The sequence below is a fragment of the Nycticebus coucang genome, chromosome 7 (assembly GCF_027406575.1).
Source record: "Nycticebus coucang isolate mNycCou1 chromosome 7, mNycCou1.pri, whole genome shotgun sequence".
In the NCBI taxonomy this organism is placed as follows: Eukaryota; Metazoa; Chordata; class Mammalia; order Primates; family Lorisidae; genus Nycticebus; species Nycticebus coucang.
The window spans coordinates 65,459,512-65,475,912 of record NC_069786.1 but is presented as its reverse complement, the minus strand read 5'-3'; the positions used below and the strand labels follow the sequence as shown (position 1 = coordinate 65,475,912).

The window sequence follows — 16,401 nt, the reverse complement described above, 5'->3', positions numbered from 1 at the left end:
TAGGTCCATCACTCTTCCCCATTTGCTATGGGTGATCATCAGTCATACTGCCGCAACTTTACCATTCTGATAGGTGAACGGACAAGGTTATCATCCCCAAACCAGGAACGCAGCTGAAAAATTAATTTTGTTTTGTATTCTTGGCCATCCTGTGGCACGGCAGAACAGTCCAACTTTGGTGTGCTGTTTAGATGGTGATGTGTTTGAATGTGGGAGGGTAGGTGAGGAATAGGGGACAGTGCTTCTCAGGCTTTCATGCAGAGGTGGATTGCCCAGGCCCTTATTAAAGTGGGAATTTTGATTCCACATGAATGTCTGAGGTGTCCCTCGCCTTTCTGAGAGTCTGCATTTCTCCTAGCTTCCAGACACTGCTGCTGCTAGTTTGCGGAGCACTTTGAGCAAGGGAGTGGCTCTATTTGGAGAGATGGGATCGTCTGCTATCTATTTGCTTCCTCCAGGCTTACCTGAGTTCATTTTTGGTTAAACAATAGGAGTGAAAATGCAAGAATTCTGGGATGAAGGAATAAGTGAACAATTAATACCAACCACAATATCCAGAAATTGTTCTCTGGATTACATTTTATTGACCTGTGACATTAATAAAACAACAGTAATACCCACGGCAATGGTGATAGCAACTAACATTACATGGCACTTTCACATTTGTTATTTAACTTTTTTTTTTTTTTTTAAAACAACAAACCATGAGAGGAATGTAGTCCTTATTTTATGATGTGTACGTTGAGGGTTAGAGAACCTGCCAGAGATACAAAACAGGTAAAGTGTGGAAATAATAATTATTTGATTCTGGGTTTTCTTTTTTGAATCTCTTGTATTTTTCTAGCTTATCATAATGATTTACTATTAGTTATTACAAAAAAAATTTAACAATAACTCATAGTTTTACTTACATTTTTAATTTAATATTCTGGTCATAAATCTGTATGTGTGTTTGGGCTGTTTTATTCTCTGTTTTTATATTGCTTTGGATTATCAATTTGCTGTGATACCATTGTTGAGGTTATTTGGCAGTGAACTCTGATTAGAATCTACAGACTTCAGGACAAGGGTTGTTTACTATTTGCCTTCAATAAATTGATCAGGAGTTGACATAGCATCTGAAATAAGCATTGCTTGCTGGTATGATGGGGTGAATGCTTGCCACATTGAGTCCTTTTTTGGTTCCTTTTAGCTCCTGCATCCTGCCACACAGGCTACTTCCGATGTCAGAGTGAGGGGACATGCATCCCTGACACCTGGGTGTGTGACCAGGATCAGGACTGTAACGATGGCTCAGATGAACGTCATTGCTGTAAGTGTTTGGAGATGGTTCTTGTTTTGGCCCTATGGACACCTAAAACCTCACCTGTCACAGACAGGTCACACGAATTGATGATTCTATATAAATGCAGAGCAGGACCTTAAATGACAAGAGAACCCAAGTCAGCAGTCTCATTCAGGGGTTGGTTGAAGAATTATAAGCATACCTCAGCCAATTAGAAATGAGATAGGTTCTTTAATTTGGATTATATTACACTCAAGAAAGAAACAAAACATTTATTAGTATGTGTAGGTGGGGGGTCTTCATTTGTATGATTGGCAGTTGGATGAGTCCTGTTCTTGCTGCATATTTTGCATTCAAGCCTTCTACCCCTTTCACTCCACTACTAAACTCTCTTCTTTTTGACTGAGTGAAATTAGGAAGGTCTGTGGGAAGCGGTGTACTTTAGTGATGGCTTTTGCATCCACCACAGGATGAACTGCAGCAAGAAGGAAATAGTAGCAATGAGGTGAACCTTGTCAACTGCTGTATTCGTGGGCATTGGGGGGCTTGGGATGGTAACCTGGAAGAAACCCTTAAATTCTAATTTCTTTGGGATCAAACTGGAAAAGAGTGTTTTAATATTTTTGGAAATAATTTTATTTTATTTTTATTTAATTTATTTTTATTGTTTTTTTGAGACAGAGTCTCATTGTCGCCCTTGGTAGAGTGCTGGGTGTCACAAGCTCATAGCAACCTTAAACTCTTGGGCTTAAGCTATCCTCTTGCCTCAGCTTCCCAAGTAGCTAGGTTACAGGTGCCCAGCACGATGCCTGGCTTTTTTTTTTGGTTGTAGTTGTTTTTTAGGCCTGGGCTGGATTTGAACCCCCCCAACCCTGGTGTATGTGGCTGGTGCCCTAGCTGCTGAGCTACAGGTGCTGAGCCGAAACTTATTTATTCTTTAAAGGACTAGCAATGGAGATTTTATGTCCTTCAGTATGTCCTAGATGCATTTATAGAAGACTGGGAATTTATCTCAGGATTTTGGAGCTCAATATTGAGTGTGAATTCTTTGCAGTTAAGCTAATGGCCGCTAAGGGTTTGAGAAAGAACAGAAATTCTCAAAATGCCCATGAATTTTGCTTTGGTTCAGATCTAAAAGTTTGTAATTAAATAACATGTTGGGGCCCGTCAAGGACAGCTGTGGGGTCTGCCAGCAGCAAAGGGATGGTGATCCTTATTAGGGCAAGGTGGTTAAGAGGAAACCCGCTAACTATGTAGGGCTCTGCAGGATGGCAGTGGTAACAAATGGCAGTCCTGAGCAAGACAGAGATAGGAGCTAATCAAGGCCACACAGGGGCACGACATATCCAGATGAGGTCCAGTTATGAGTCAGGATTTGAGGTGGAGCTGATGGGATAGTGTATCCAAAAGAGGGATGTAAGGGTGGTAGTTCAGAAGTGCAGAGGGGAGGAAGGAAAAGTGCCAGGCACAGTAGGGAGTAGGAAGAAATTCTTATTTCCAGGAAATCTTTCTCGCTGGCCTCTCAAAAGGCCCTGGGGGAAAGGTGGGGTGACCTGCGGAAAGCAGATGCTCAGTGGGAACAGAATAGGGCTAGACTGCGAATCTCTGGACAGCCTTGCCTGTGCTTTATTCAGCATTGTGTCCCTAAGGCCTGGCGTTTTGTCTCACAGGAGTAGGTTCTTAATACATAGATACTGAATGCATGATGATGGGTTATTGATACTTTGGTTAGATGAACCATTTTGACTCCATTTTCTCCCCACACAGAGTGGGAAGAAAGCTGAACTTTATTAGCAAAAGATCATCTGATAGATGATGGAACTACTGAGTAACTAACTTAGGAAAAGAGACTGGGAATAAGCTTACGGCAGTCATTGAAGCACACTGTTACATGCCATTTTAAATGAGTATGGATTTTGTAAGGGAATTCTGACATTTTTAATGATAAAAATTCTTTATTAAGTATCCTTTAACCACAAACAAAATATGCTACCACTTTGCTCCCAAGGCCACCAGATTGTCAAGCCCCTTGGGCACTTTTCGTTCCTCTTTACACTAGATGGACCTTTCCTTTCCTCTTGACTGGGCGGTCACCCCCTTCTCCCTGACACTGCTGTCCTGGTGCTCTTCCTAATTGCTTTAGTCCTTCCTGAGCAGTACACACTCTCTCAAGATGATCTTGTCATTCTCATGATTTCAGTAACCTTCTGTGGCCCATGAGACCCAAGTCTATGCTTGGAACCCAGATTTCTTGCCCACTATCAGTCTTGTATATTCAGCCGCCTGTTGGCTGAACATACAAGAGGCATCTCCAAGGTGACTCAATGCAAGGTGCTCCAGTTGAAGATAATCATCTTCCCCCTGAACTGACCTTTCCTTCTACACTTGGTTGTCTACATTTTTTTTTATCTTTTTAGTAATAGAAATAACATTTAACCTGCTGTCAGGTATTGGCAGAAAATACAAAATCAGCTTCCAACTATCAGACATAGGTAGATTAAGGCTCTTGTTAAACTAGAATTTTATAAAACATATTTCATAACAAAAGTATTTAATTAGGTGAAAAGGAAAGATTACTGCATGTGACACCAAAGGTGTACTCAGGTGGGATGAGAAGGATGCGGTTCCCTAGCGCCCACACTAGAAACCTGGGAGTCATTCTCCATGCTTTCCTGTCCTTCACTGCCCACATTTAGTCAACAACCCCTACCTACTTGTCTTATAAACATTTGCAAAGGTCATCTCTTCTTTTCCGTTTATGCTTCCACTGCCAACATCCCTCACCTGGACAGGCTTCCCTGGCTCATCCTGTACTTCCCCAGGCTTTCCCCACACGGATGCTGCTCTGCCCCGGAGCCTGGGCAGCTCCCCATTACCTCCAGAAGAAAGTTCCAATCCCTAACAGGGGCCTCCGTGATGCAGCTGGTACTTTACCCCCTTGCCATTCCCACCCTGGAATGTCCCTGGAGCACAGCAGTTCCCTTGGGCATGGCGTGCTGTGCCCCAGCCTGCTGCCTCTGTGTGTGTGCCTGAATGCTCGCTGCTGACAGTCTTCTTTTTGGGTCCCTGGTTGATATTTTGCCTTTAAAACCCAGGGGAGATGTCACCTCGTCAAGGAAACTGTCCTGTCCATGCTCTTATTCCAGGGTGAATTAAGCACCCCTCTTTGATGCTTCTTTAATTCCTGCATGTTTGTAATGCACTTTCATAAGTGTTTTCTAATTATTTGTTTCAAGTCCCTCCCCCCCAAGACTGTGAGCTCCTTGAGGGTTGGGGATTAAGCCTTTTCATGATTCCCGTGTTGGTATACTTCGTAGTACATAGATGTTTGTATAATGAATGAATAAATGAATCCCAGGATGAGATTGGTTGATGGAGCTGTGTAATTTTAGTTTGTTCTTTTTCTACGTTTGAACGAGCTTTTGATTGCTCCCTCATAAACACTTTGAAATCTTACACATAAAATATAGAATTATTTAGGCTGGACTTTAAGAAGAAAGCTGAGGTAATTAAAATAATGCTGGCTCCTGATTTAGTTTCTTTTCTTATTTTGTTTAAGACTACTTATGATTTGCCTTTTCAGGAATAAAAGAAAGTTCTTTAATTTTATGTGGAAATTGGCAATATATACTTATCTTTTTAAACTTATTCATATAAAATCGTGTCTCTTTTATGGGTAGAATTCAGACATTTAAGTGTCTTCTAGAAAAGTCTATGTATTCTGCCTTTATTAATAGAGGTAAAATTTAATCCACAAATGGAAGGTACTAGGGGAAAATATGAAACCATACTGTCAAAGTGTCAGAAATAGGCTGACTAGAGAAATTTTGTTTGCTGTTCAAGCATTACATGACACATTCAAAATGAAATTTTTATTAGTTAAACAGAAGAAAGGAACAAAGACAAGAAAGACGTAATTAAGCACGGAGAAGTGTAGTAACTATGGTCAATTTTTTTTTTACATCTTATCACATAATAATAAATATATATGTTTGAATTTTTAAGTGCTAAGTCTAATGCTTTCATTGTTTACTTGTCTTTTAAAGGTTTTTTTTTTTTTTTTTTTTTTGGTAGAGACAGGGTCTCACTTTATGGCCCTTAGTAGAGTGCCGTGGCCTCACACAGCTCACAGCAACCTCCAACTCCTGGGCTTAAGCGATTCTCTTGCCTCAGCCTCCCGAGTAGCTGGGACCACAGGTGCCCGCCACAACGCCCAGCTATTTTTTGGTTGCAGTTTGGCCGGGGCCGGGTCTGAACCCGCCACCCTCGGTATATGGGGCCAGCGCCCTACCGACTGAGCCACAGGCGCCGCCCTAAAAGGGTTTTTCTTGTTAAATTTTGATGGCACATCCCTTAACAGATATCTAATTTTATCAGGAAACCAAGTTTTGCTGAACTGAAGTATCTTTACAATGGAAAAATGTAGGAAGCTCTATAAGAGTTCAAGGAGGGTGGCGCCTGTGGCTCAAGGAGTAGGGCGCTGGTCCCATATGCCGGAGGTGGTGGGTTCAAACCCAGCCCCGGCCAAAAAAAAAAAAAAAAAAAAAAGAGTTCAAGGAAATTTTTTTTTCTTCTGTTGAGGATTATATTCTTTTTTTCTTTTCTTTTTTTTTTTTTTGAGACAGAGTCTCAGTTTGTTGCTCTTGGTAGAGTGCTTTGGCATCAGAGCTCACAGCAACCCCAAACTCTTGGGCTCAAGTGATCCTCCTGCCTCAGTTTTTCTGGCCTGGTGTGGTGGCTCAGGCCTTTAATCCTAGCACTCTGGGAGGCTGACATGAGTGGATTACCTGGGCTCACAGGTTCGAGACCAGCCTGAGCAAGAGCAAGACCCTGTCTCTAAAAATAGCTGGGTATCGTGGCCAGCGCCTGTAGTCCCAGCTAATTGGAAGGCTGAGAAACACTTGAGCTCAAGAGTTGATGCCACAGCACTCTACTGAGGATGACGAACTGAGACTCTGTCTCAAAAAACAAAACAAAACAAAACAAAAGAATTCGAGGGAATTTTTTTCAAGGAGATTTTTTTCTTCTATTAGAGCAGTGGTTCTCAATCTTCCTAATGTCGCAGCCCTTTAATACAGTTCCTCATGTTGTGGTGACTCCCAACCATAAATTATTTTCATTGCTACTTCATAACTAATTTTGCTACTGTTATGAATTGTAACGTAAATATCTGATATGCAGGATGTATTTAACTGATCTCTGCGAAAGGTCGATGACCCACAGCTTGAGAACCACTGTATTAGAGGATTATATATATATATATATTTTTTTTTTTTTTTCTCAGTTCATTGCCCTCAGTAGAGTGATCGCAGCGATCTCAAACTCTTGGGCTCAAGTGATCCTATTGTCAGTTTTTTATTTTTGGTAGAGATGGAGTCTCACTCTTGCTCAGGCTGGTCTCCAACTCCTGAGCTAAAGCAATGCACCTGCCTCAGCTTCCCAGAGTGCTAAGATTATAGGCCTGAGCCACTGCTCCCAGCCCATTTATTTGATTTTATACATTTTGTCCAGAGGCCAATTTGATAAACTGCTGGTGCCTTGCTTTTCCTATACTAATCACCGTTGGATAAAATCAAGCTAGCTTAAAATTTTTTTTCTGTTTATAAAATTGACACATGGTTAATGTAGACAGCTTATTTATTTTTATTTTATTTTATTTTTTATTTTTTTTAATCTTTCTTTTTTTTTTTTTATTGTTGGGGATTCATTGAGGGCACGATTAACCAGGTTACACTGATTGCATTTGTTAGGTAAAGTCCCTCTTGCAATCATGTCTTGCCTCCAGAAGGTGTGGCACACACCAAGGCCCCTCTCCCTTCTTCCCTCTCTCTGCTTTTCCTCCCCACCCCATGACCTTAATTGTCAATAATTGTCTTCATATCAAAATTGAGTACATAGGATTCATGCTTCTCCATTCTTGTGATGCTTTACTAAGAATAATGTCTTCTATTTTTATTTTATTTTTGACACAGGGTCTCACTATGTCACCCTTGGTAGAGTGCCATGCATCACAGCCCATAGCAACCTCAAACTCTTAGGCTTAAGTGATTCTCTTGCCTCAGCCTCCCAAGTAGCTGGGACACAATTGTAGCCCGCCACAATGTCTGGCTGTTTTTTGGTTGCAGTTGTCATTGTTGTTTAGCGAGCCCGGGACAGGTTCGAATCCACCAGCCTCGGTGTATGTGGCCGATGCCATAACCTGTGCTACGGGTACCAAGGCATAGACAGTTTATATAACAGAGGAAACCACACGGAAAAAATGAAATGACTTATATTCCCACCACTCAACTCTTAACTCTTTGGTATATTTTCTTCTTGTTTATACAAAGATTTCAATGAGGGAAACCTTACTGACCCTTGGTTAATACCTGTTATGGCAAAAGTTTTATTTCCTTCATCTGCAACTTTTCAATCTAGGTTTTATTCTTCACATGTGTTGGTAATGTAGTTGTCTACTGACAATCTTGAGTGTTGATGCTATTCTGTGGACATTTTGATAATACATACATACGTATAGTATCCATTGCTTATGGCAGCTGGGTGCTTTACCTTGTGTTCCCATGAACTTTATGCTTTCCCATGTGTCAATATATTAGTCTGTGTCTGGCAGTAATTACAAATGAAGTAATGTTTTTTTCCCCTTCATAGCTGAGAGGACTTGCTCAAATAATCAAATGACGTGCTCCAATGGTGAGTGTATTCCAAGAGTGTACAGGTGCGACCACGTCACAGACTGCTCAGATGGAAGCGACGAGAAAGACTGCCGTGAGTTCATTTCAGTCTTTGTGCTGTATTTGGTTTCACCCTTGTCCCTTTGGCATTTTAATCAATTTGTTAGATTCGTTGATGGACAGAAACGCTTACAATACTCTTCTTGTTATTGAAATCTCTTGGTAGATTCTTTTGTGGATTAGGGGTGATATTCTGATAGCTCTATTTTTAACAAGACACTTAAGTGTGTGCTGCCTTAACACATCAAATTTCTGTGCTTCCTAAAGTAAGAAACTTTTAACATTAACATAATCCCAAAAGACTAATGAATATATTGAGGGCAAAATCCAGTTTGGTCAATTTTAACTTTAATTACGCTGCTATGGTATGGTTCTGGGTCAAATTTCTCATTAGTTTTTCTGTTTTTGTGGAGTGAACATTTTCCAGATTACCTTTGGAAAAGAGTTATGTTTTGAAAATGGCTTTCTCTATAATGGCTTTCTCTATAAAACCAATACTATATTGGTTTGTAACTGTGCAGCCTGAGATTAAGCCATATAAACCACAATATTCTATGTATAATGTAGAATATTGGAAGGAATATTTTCCTTTCAAAATAGGAAAGGACAATCATGCTACATGATATACTAGCAAATACATAAAGAGTAATCAGTGTCTCTTGAGGTTTAACAGGCTTACCAAGAATATAGTATTATTTGGGAGGGTCAGTCCTAGAGTTCATGTAATTCTGTCTTTTTCTTTTTTTTTTTTTTAATGTTGGGGATTCATTGAGGGTAAAATAAGCCAGGTTACACTGATTGCAATTGTTAGGTAAAGTCCCTCTTGCAATCATGTCTTGTCTTTTTTTCTTTTTAACTTTTAGAGGCAGGGTCTTGCTCTGTTGCCCAGGTTGGAGTGTAGTGGTACTATCATTGCTCACTGTAAACTTCAACTCCTAGGCTCAAGGGATCCTCCTACCTCACCTCCAGAGTTGCTGGGACTATAGGTGCACACCAGCATGCCTGGCTAATTAAGAAAACATTTTTTGGTTGGGGCAGAGGCCTCACTATCTTGCCCAAGCTGTTCTTGATCTCCTAGTCTCAAGCAATCTTCCTGCCTCAGTCTCCCAAAGTACTGAGGTTGCAGGCGTGAGCCCCTGGTGCTAATCTAATTCTGCCTTTAATCTCAGACATACCTGAGATTAAAAGCTGTTAATGTTTCTTAAAAGCTCTTACATGTAGTATATCATTTATGAATTTATCTAGAACTTCCTTGTTTTTAATTCATTGTTTCCTGATACTCTATTTATTTATTTATTTTTGAGTCTTTGTTGTTTAGCTGGCCCAGGCCGGGTTTGAACCCTCCAGCTTTGTATGTGGCTGGTGCTGTAACCACTGTGCTACAGGCACTGAGCCTCTTTATTTATTTATTTATTTGAGACAGAGTCTCACTATGTTGCCCTTCGTAGGGTGCTGTGGTGTCACAGCTCACAGCAACCTCAAACTCCTGGGCTTAAGCAATTCTCTTGCTTCAGCATCCCAAGTAGCTGGGACCACAGGCACACCCCACAATGCCAAGCTATTTTTTGTTGCAGTTGTCATTGTTGTTCAGCTGGCCTGGGCCAGGTTCACACCTGCCAGCCTCAATGTATGTGGCTGGTGCTGTAACCACTGTGCTACGGGCACTGAGCCTGACACTCCTTTTAGTGTAATGCACTTCATATGTTTACTATGTACTATATAAAGGTACAGTCATTTATCACTTCATCATGGGGACATGGTTTTAGGCAGTTTTGTTATGAGAACATCATAGAATGTATTTACACAAACCTAGAGGGTGTATCCTTTTGCTGTTAGGCTACAAAATCTGTACTGTATGTTACTGTACTAAACACTAGGGGCGGTTGGAACACAATGCTAAGTATTTATGTATTTAAACATATCTTAACAGAAACGTTATAGTAAAAAAATATTGTATTATAATCTTACGAGACTACTGTTGTATATATATAGTTCATTGTATACCATTATACAGTGCATGAATGTAATACCTTCTTTTGCTTTTAAATTTATATTTCGAACTTCAAGAAGTTATTCTGGTATTCTAATAATTGGTTAACAGATTTTGTGTGCCTTATAAACCTTGATCATAAACTTCTCAGTTCTTGTGTTCCCAACTGAAGATTTAAGTCTGTTCTCATGGGACATCTCTATTGTTTGATAATTTTAATTTAATTTTAACTTTCTGGACTCTCCCTAAATTCTTTCCTTTTATCTAAATGGTATATTTTGCTAAACTTCCCAATACAGTGCTATGTCCAGAGCGGGAAGTAACATAAATTGGTTATGCGTGCAAATTGTTCCTCTTCACTATACTGTATATGGGAGAAGGAAAGATCTGTGCCTTAACGGGCGTGGATTCGTGCTGTAGCAATACTGTCATTATGTGGTACATTTTTGTAAACAACATTCTTCTCTGATGTTGTTTTCCCCTTGCATGTTATTTTTGAGAGAAGGGTCTACGCTAATTTTTTTTGTTTCCTGTTCCCTAGCACAGTTCCTGGTAAAGTTCTGATATAATTTCCATCCTCAGTGTTAATTTTTGAATGAGATTATGATGCCTCCAGTTTGTTTTTCCTTTACTTTGGAAATTATGCTGAGAATTTGTGTGTGTCTGGAAGCCACAAAATAGCACGTTTGTGAGTCAAGGATTCTCTTGCAGGACTTAGTAAAGCAAACAGTAGGTTCTTCACTGAGGTAAATGAAGAAAGTATTTTTGGTCAGTAATAAATCATATGTTTTATTTTGTAGTGTTTTGTCAATTTCAGAGCCTTGTATAAGTTGTAGTTGTTATTCTTAGGTTCCTCAATGAGGACAATATGGCAGGCGTTATTATATTGCCTTATGGATAAAGAACCTGAAACCTGAAAGGGTAGAGCAGCAGTTCTCAACCTGTGGGTGGTGACCCCTTTGTAACAATGAAAATACATCCTGCATATCAGATATTTACATTATAATTCATAACTGTAGCAAAATTATGAAGTAGCAATGAAAATAATTTTATGGTTGGGGGTCACCACAACATGAGGAACTGTATTAAAGGGTCTTGGCATTAGGAGGCATTAGGAAGGTTGAGAACCACCATTCACAAGTTTAGAATGACTTTTTCAAGGTTGTATGGCAGAGCTAGGGCTTAACCCATCTTCTGGTTCCAAGTCTGGGAATTGCTCCTCTTGAAGGACTTTATTTACAGAAGGGGAAAGTCCTACCTTATACAAGTTTAAGAGAGCACCAGAGGCTTGTGGCACCAGCCAACAGTCTGTGTTTTTATCCCTTATTTACAAGTGGATAAAAATGAGCACTTTATGGCCAATGCAACGAGACTGAAGGAACTGCTACTTTGAGGAAAATAAAAGGTTGCTGGAACAGACTCTTTGGATTTTTTCCCATGTGAACACCCTGCAGCCAAGTCTAAAGTCAGTAGTACAACTGCCTTACAACTTTGCCAATGGTCCTTTTGGAAAAAAAAACTGGCAAGATAGGAACATGCAAGTAGCTGATATAAAAGGAAAGGAAGGAAAGGAAGCGAGCTATTTTATAAATCATCTGGGCAGGAATTTTTAATCAATTTTTTTAATGAAAAAAATTTTTAAGTATAGATAATTGGTGAAATAAGGATCCCTTCAGGGCACATTGTGGCCCTAAAATAATCTCACACATATGAAGTGTTTTCCAATGAGATATTCTTTTGTTTTTCCCTCTCCTTTGCTTATTTATTGCTTTTTTTTTCTTTTGGAGACAGAGTCTCACTTTGTCACTCTTCGTAGAGTGCCATGGTGTCACAGCTCACAGCAACCTCCAATTCCTGGGCTCAAATGATTCTCTTGCCTCAGCCTCCCAAGTAGCTGGGACTATAGGCATCTGCCACAACACCCGACTATTTTTTAGAGACAAGGTCTTGCTCTGGCTCATGCTGGTCTAGAACCTGTGAGTTCAGGCAATCCACCCAAGTGCTCGGATTATAGGTTTGCGCCATCACGCCCAGCCTGTCTGTTTATTGCTGTGTTTTATTTATGGAGGAGGGTAAAAAACAAATCTTAACAAATCAGAGGAAGTTTAGAAAAGAATCTTCATGCTTCCTTGTTAGTGTTTGGATCTATTCACAGCTAGATACTTACAAGAAGGAAATGAGTGGCCTGGATCAGAGTCCTTAGAAAGTGCCTGTCCCGGGGCTGGAGCTCATATATTTTGTTTTCCCTGTTTTTTTTTTCAAGCTTTGTTTCAAGCTCTTGAGAAAGTGGGGAAGAGATCTGTCACTCACTGAACATCAATCACTCTTAGACACTTCTCACATTAATGCTGTAAGATAAATACAGTGACTATCTCCTCTTTACAGAGATTTAAAGATTATCAAGAAACAGGAGTGGAAAAGCCAAGGTTTTAACCTAGATCTAATGTATGTGTTGCTCTTGGAATACTTTCCTTTAGCAATGGAAGTTTTTTTTTTTAGAGACAGAGTTTCTTTGTCACCCTCAGTAGAGTTCCGTAGCGTCACAGCTCACAGCAACCTCCAGCTTTTTGGGCTTCTCTTGCTTCAGCCTCCTGAGTAGCTGGGACTACAGGCACCCACCACAACACCTGGCTATTTTTTGTTGCAGTTTGGCCGGGGCTGGGTTCGAACCTGCCACCCTCGGTATATGGGGCTGGCATCCTACTCATTTTTTTGAGACAACGTCTCTCTCTGTCATCCCGGCTACGGTGCAGTGGCATCATTATAGCTTACTGCAATCTCAAACCTCTGGATTCAAGCAATCCTCCTGCCTCAGCCTCTGCTTCCTGAGTAGCTGGGACTACAGACACATACCATCGTGCCCAGATATTTTTTCTATTTTTTCCATGGACTAGGTCTTGCTCAGGCTGCTCTGCATTCCTAGTCTGCAGTGATCCTCTTGCCTCAGCCTTCCAAAGTGGTCGGATTTTGGACCTGAGTTACCATAACCAGTCAGCAATGGAAAAACACCAAAGTATTTTGCCTGCAGCTTATCTAGTTATTTTTTAATATTATAGCTTAAAGCTTTTTATTATGGAATTTTTTAACATATACAAAAGCAGAGCAAATTGTGTAATAAACACCTTCATACTTATCACTTAGTTATATCAATTATCAACTCATAGCTAATCTTGTTTTACCTACATCTCTTTATTTGGTCCCATTATTTGAAATAGTTCTTAAACACTGTATAATTTCATCTGTAAATATTTAGTGTTTATTTCTAAAATATAAAGACTAAAATATAACCACAATATCATTATCACACCTAAAAATTTAAAAGCTGTATTTTAAAATAGTCAGATATCCAGTCACTTTTAAAAATCCCCCGTCTTATTATTTTTCACAGTTTGATTATTTAAATCAAAATCCAAATAATATCTTTATGTTTGAGTTAGATGATTTGTCTCTTAAACCTTTCAATTTGTAGGTTTTTTTTTTCATTTGTATTGAAATTTATTTATTTGTTTAAAAAACCAGGCCAGGTGGGCGGCGCCTGTGGCTCAGTCGGTAAGGCGCTGGCCCTATACCGAGGGTGGCGGGTTCAAACCTGGACCCGGCCAAACTGCAACCAAAAAATAGCGTTGTGGCGGGCGTTGTGGCAGGCGCCTGTAGTCCCAGCTACTCTGGAGGCTGAGGCAAGAGAATCACTTAAGCCCAGGAGTTGGAGGTTGCTGTGAGCCGTGTGAGGCCACGGCACTCTACCGAGGGCCATAAAGTGAGACTGTCTCTACAAAAAAAAAAAAAAAAAAAACCAGGCCAGGCATGGTGGCTCACACCTGAAATCTTAGCCCTTTGGGAGGCTGGAGTTCAAGACCTACCTGAGTGAGACCTGTCTCTACAAAATTAGAAGAACTAGCTGGATGTGGTGGCACACACCTGTAGTCCCAGTTATTCAGGAGGCTGAGGCAGGAGGATTGCCTGAGCCCAGGAGTATGAGGTTTCAGTGAGCTATGATGATGCCACTGCCCAGGCAACAGACTGAGATTGTGTCTTGAAACAAAACAACTCAGGTTGCTCATCTTGGAGTTTCTTACAGTCTGGATTTTACTCACCTTATCTCCTGATATCCTTTAATCAGTAGCACTTTCCAGTTGTCAAATGTCCTCTGGAAGCAAAAGTCATCTGACCCTCTCCAGTTGAGAATCATTAATGTAGAGGATTGAATAGATGCAGAGATTTTTTTGGAAGGGAGAACCAGGTGGCAAGAATACTTTTTGTATACATTTGTATATTTCTGTTAGGAGGCCCATAATATCTAGCTGTTTCTTTGTGATGTTAGCAGCCATTGATGATCATTGCTAAGACCTGTGTAAGTTATAGCGGCACTTAGCAATTCTGTTTATTTATTTGTTTTTGTTCACTTTTATTTATATTTATTAATTTTTTTTTTAGAGGCAAAGTCTCACTTTATCGTCCTCAGTAGAGTACCATGGCGTCACAGCTCCCTCCAACTCCTGGGCTTAGGCCATTCTCTTGCCTCAGCCTCCCGAGTAGCTGGGACTATAGGCGCCTGCCACAATGTCTGGCTATTTTTTGTTTCAGTTTGGCTGGGGCCAGGTTTGAACCCGCCACCCTTGGTATATGGGGCTGGCGCCCTACCCACTGAGCCATAGGCACTGCTTTATTTATATTTTTATTATAACCTCAGAAAATGTTGCTGTGTTATCTTCTGAATGTACTAAAAGGTTATCATGTACCATGTACCTTTTTTGTTTTTTTTGTAGAGACAGAGTCTCACTGTACCACCCTCGGGTAGAGTGCCGTGGCGTCACCCGGCTCATAGCAACCTCTAACTCTTGGGCTTACGCGATTCTCTTGCCTCAACCTCCCGAGCAGCTGGGACTACAGGCGCCTGCCACAACGCCCGGCTATTTTTCTGTTGCCGTTTGGCCGGGGCTGGGTCCGAACCCACCACCGTTGGCATATGGGGCCAGTGCCTTACTCACTGAGCCACAGGCGCCGCCCACCTCTTTTTTTTTTTTTTTAATTGTTTGGGATTCATTGAGGGTACAAGAAACCAGGTTACACTGATTGCATTTGTTAGGTAAAGTGGTACTTAGGAATTTTAAACGTCACTTTAGATGACATAGCAGCTGTTGCTAGTAGCTTTAAATTAGAATGTTTCCACATGATCAAGGATTAACTGGTGCGTGGCTGGAAATCATCTTCATGAGACATGACACTTTGTCCTATTGTTTCCAAAGTTGTGATGCATGGAAGTCGTTACTTGTGGACACATTTAGATTTAGAATCAGCCCGTCAATGTGACTTTGGTTTTTCTATTTCTCAGAAATAAAGTTGCCTGTAGGAATGGGTCTTAATGTATTAGGTACCTGGGAACTCATGTATATATAATAATAGGTGTTGGAAAAACCACAAAGAAGGACTTAATTTTTTTCCCCAATATTTGAAAGGATCAGAGAGCTCGACCCTGTAGTTGGTAGTCCTACCTGTTAGACCAGACACCTAGGTTATAGTCTACCCTTTCAAGCTTCTAAAATCAAGACATTGAGCTCTAAGACACAGTACCTTGTGTCCATTCCAGGCATTCCTTTACAGAACAAAGAGCGGTGTGTGAGAGTCCTCTCAGGGAGGGAGGGGGGAGAAGAGGTGGGAGGATGGGTGAGATGGGGAGGGAGGCAAGGGTATTGAGATCCCAATAAAAAGATTATTTTTGAGATAAATTTTATATAGTATGACAAACTCTTATTGCATTTGTTTTTTTTGTCTGCTATGCCCTTATATACATAAGGTATTTTTGGCTATTCTACAGCTTGAGAAATGTTTCTGAAAAAAAAAAATATATATATATATATATATAATATATGTATATACGCACACACAGAGGGTGCCAAAAATATATAAATATCCATTTTAAGAAAGGAGAAAGCTGTATTAAAATTGTAGTACTCAGTATATACTGATAATGTTGTTATCTTGTACCTTATATCTTGTAGCTCTTAAAATTGCAGAAGACAGACATGACTTGAATATTACAATTTTAATATAGTTTTTTTCCTTCCTTAAAATGTGTATACATTTTTTTTTGGCACCCTCTGTTACATGTAGGTGTGAAGTAAAAGCTCATTTTTTTCTAAGTTATTCAATCTGGCCATCTATAAAATGGCACATGATATTAAACAGCTTGTCAATTAATTTTTTTTTTTTTTTAGGAACAGAGCAATTCAAAACTGCAGTCCATTTTGCTTTTAATGGGATTAGCATCAAGGAAAAACCACTCATGCAGAGTCTAAGATAAACATCAGAACAATGCCGCAATTATAGGTCATTTAATTAATAGATTGAAGTGACTTTCAGTTGTTCAAAAATAGTGCAGGCTTTTTTTTTTTCCC

At 40.1% G+C, this 16,401-nt stretch overlaps 1 protein-coding gene across 1 annotated transcript in view; it reads left to right on the top strand.

Annotated features, from left to right (window-relative positions):
* Positions 1-16,401, top strand: part of LRP2 (LDL receptor related protein 2) — a 234,320-nt gene that overhangs the window by 49,460 nt on the left and 168,459 nt on the right. Inside the window, exons 3-4 of the mRNA XM_053597902.1 lie at positions 1,193-1,312; positions 7,934-8,050. Of these exons, the coding sequence (XP_053453877.1) occupies positions 1,193-1,312; positions 7,934-8,050 (237 nt within the window). The remainder of the gene's footprint in view (positions 1-1,192; positions 1,313-7,933; positions 8,051-16,401) is intronic.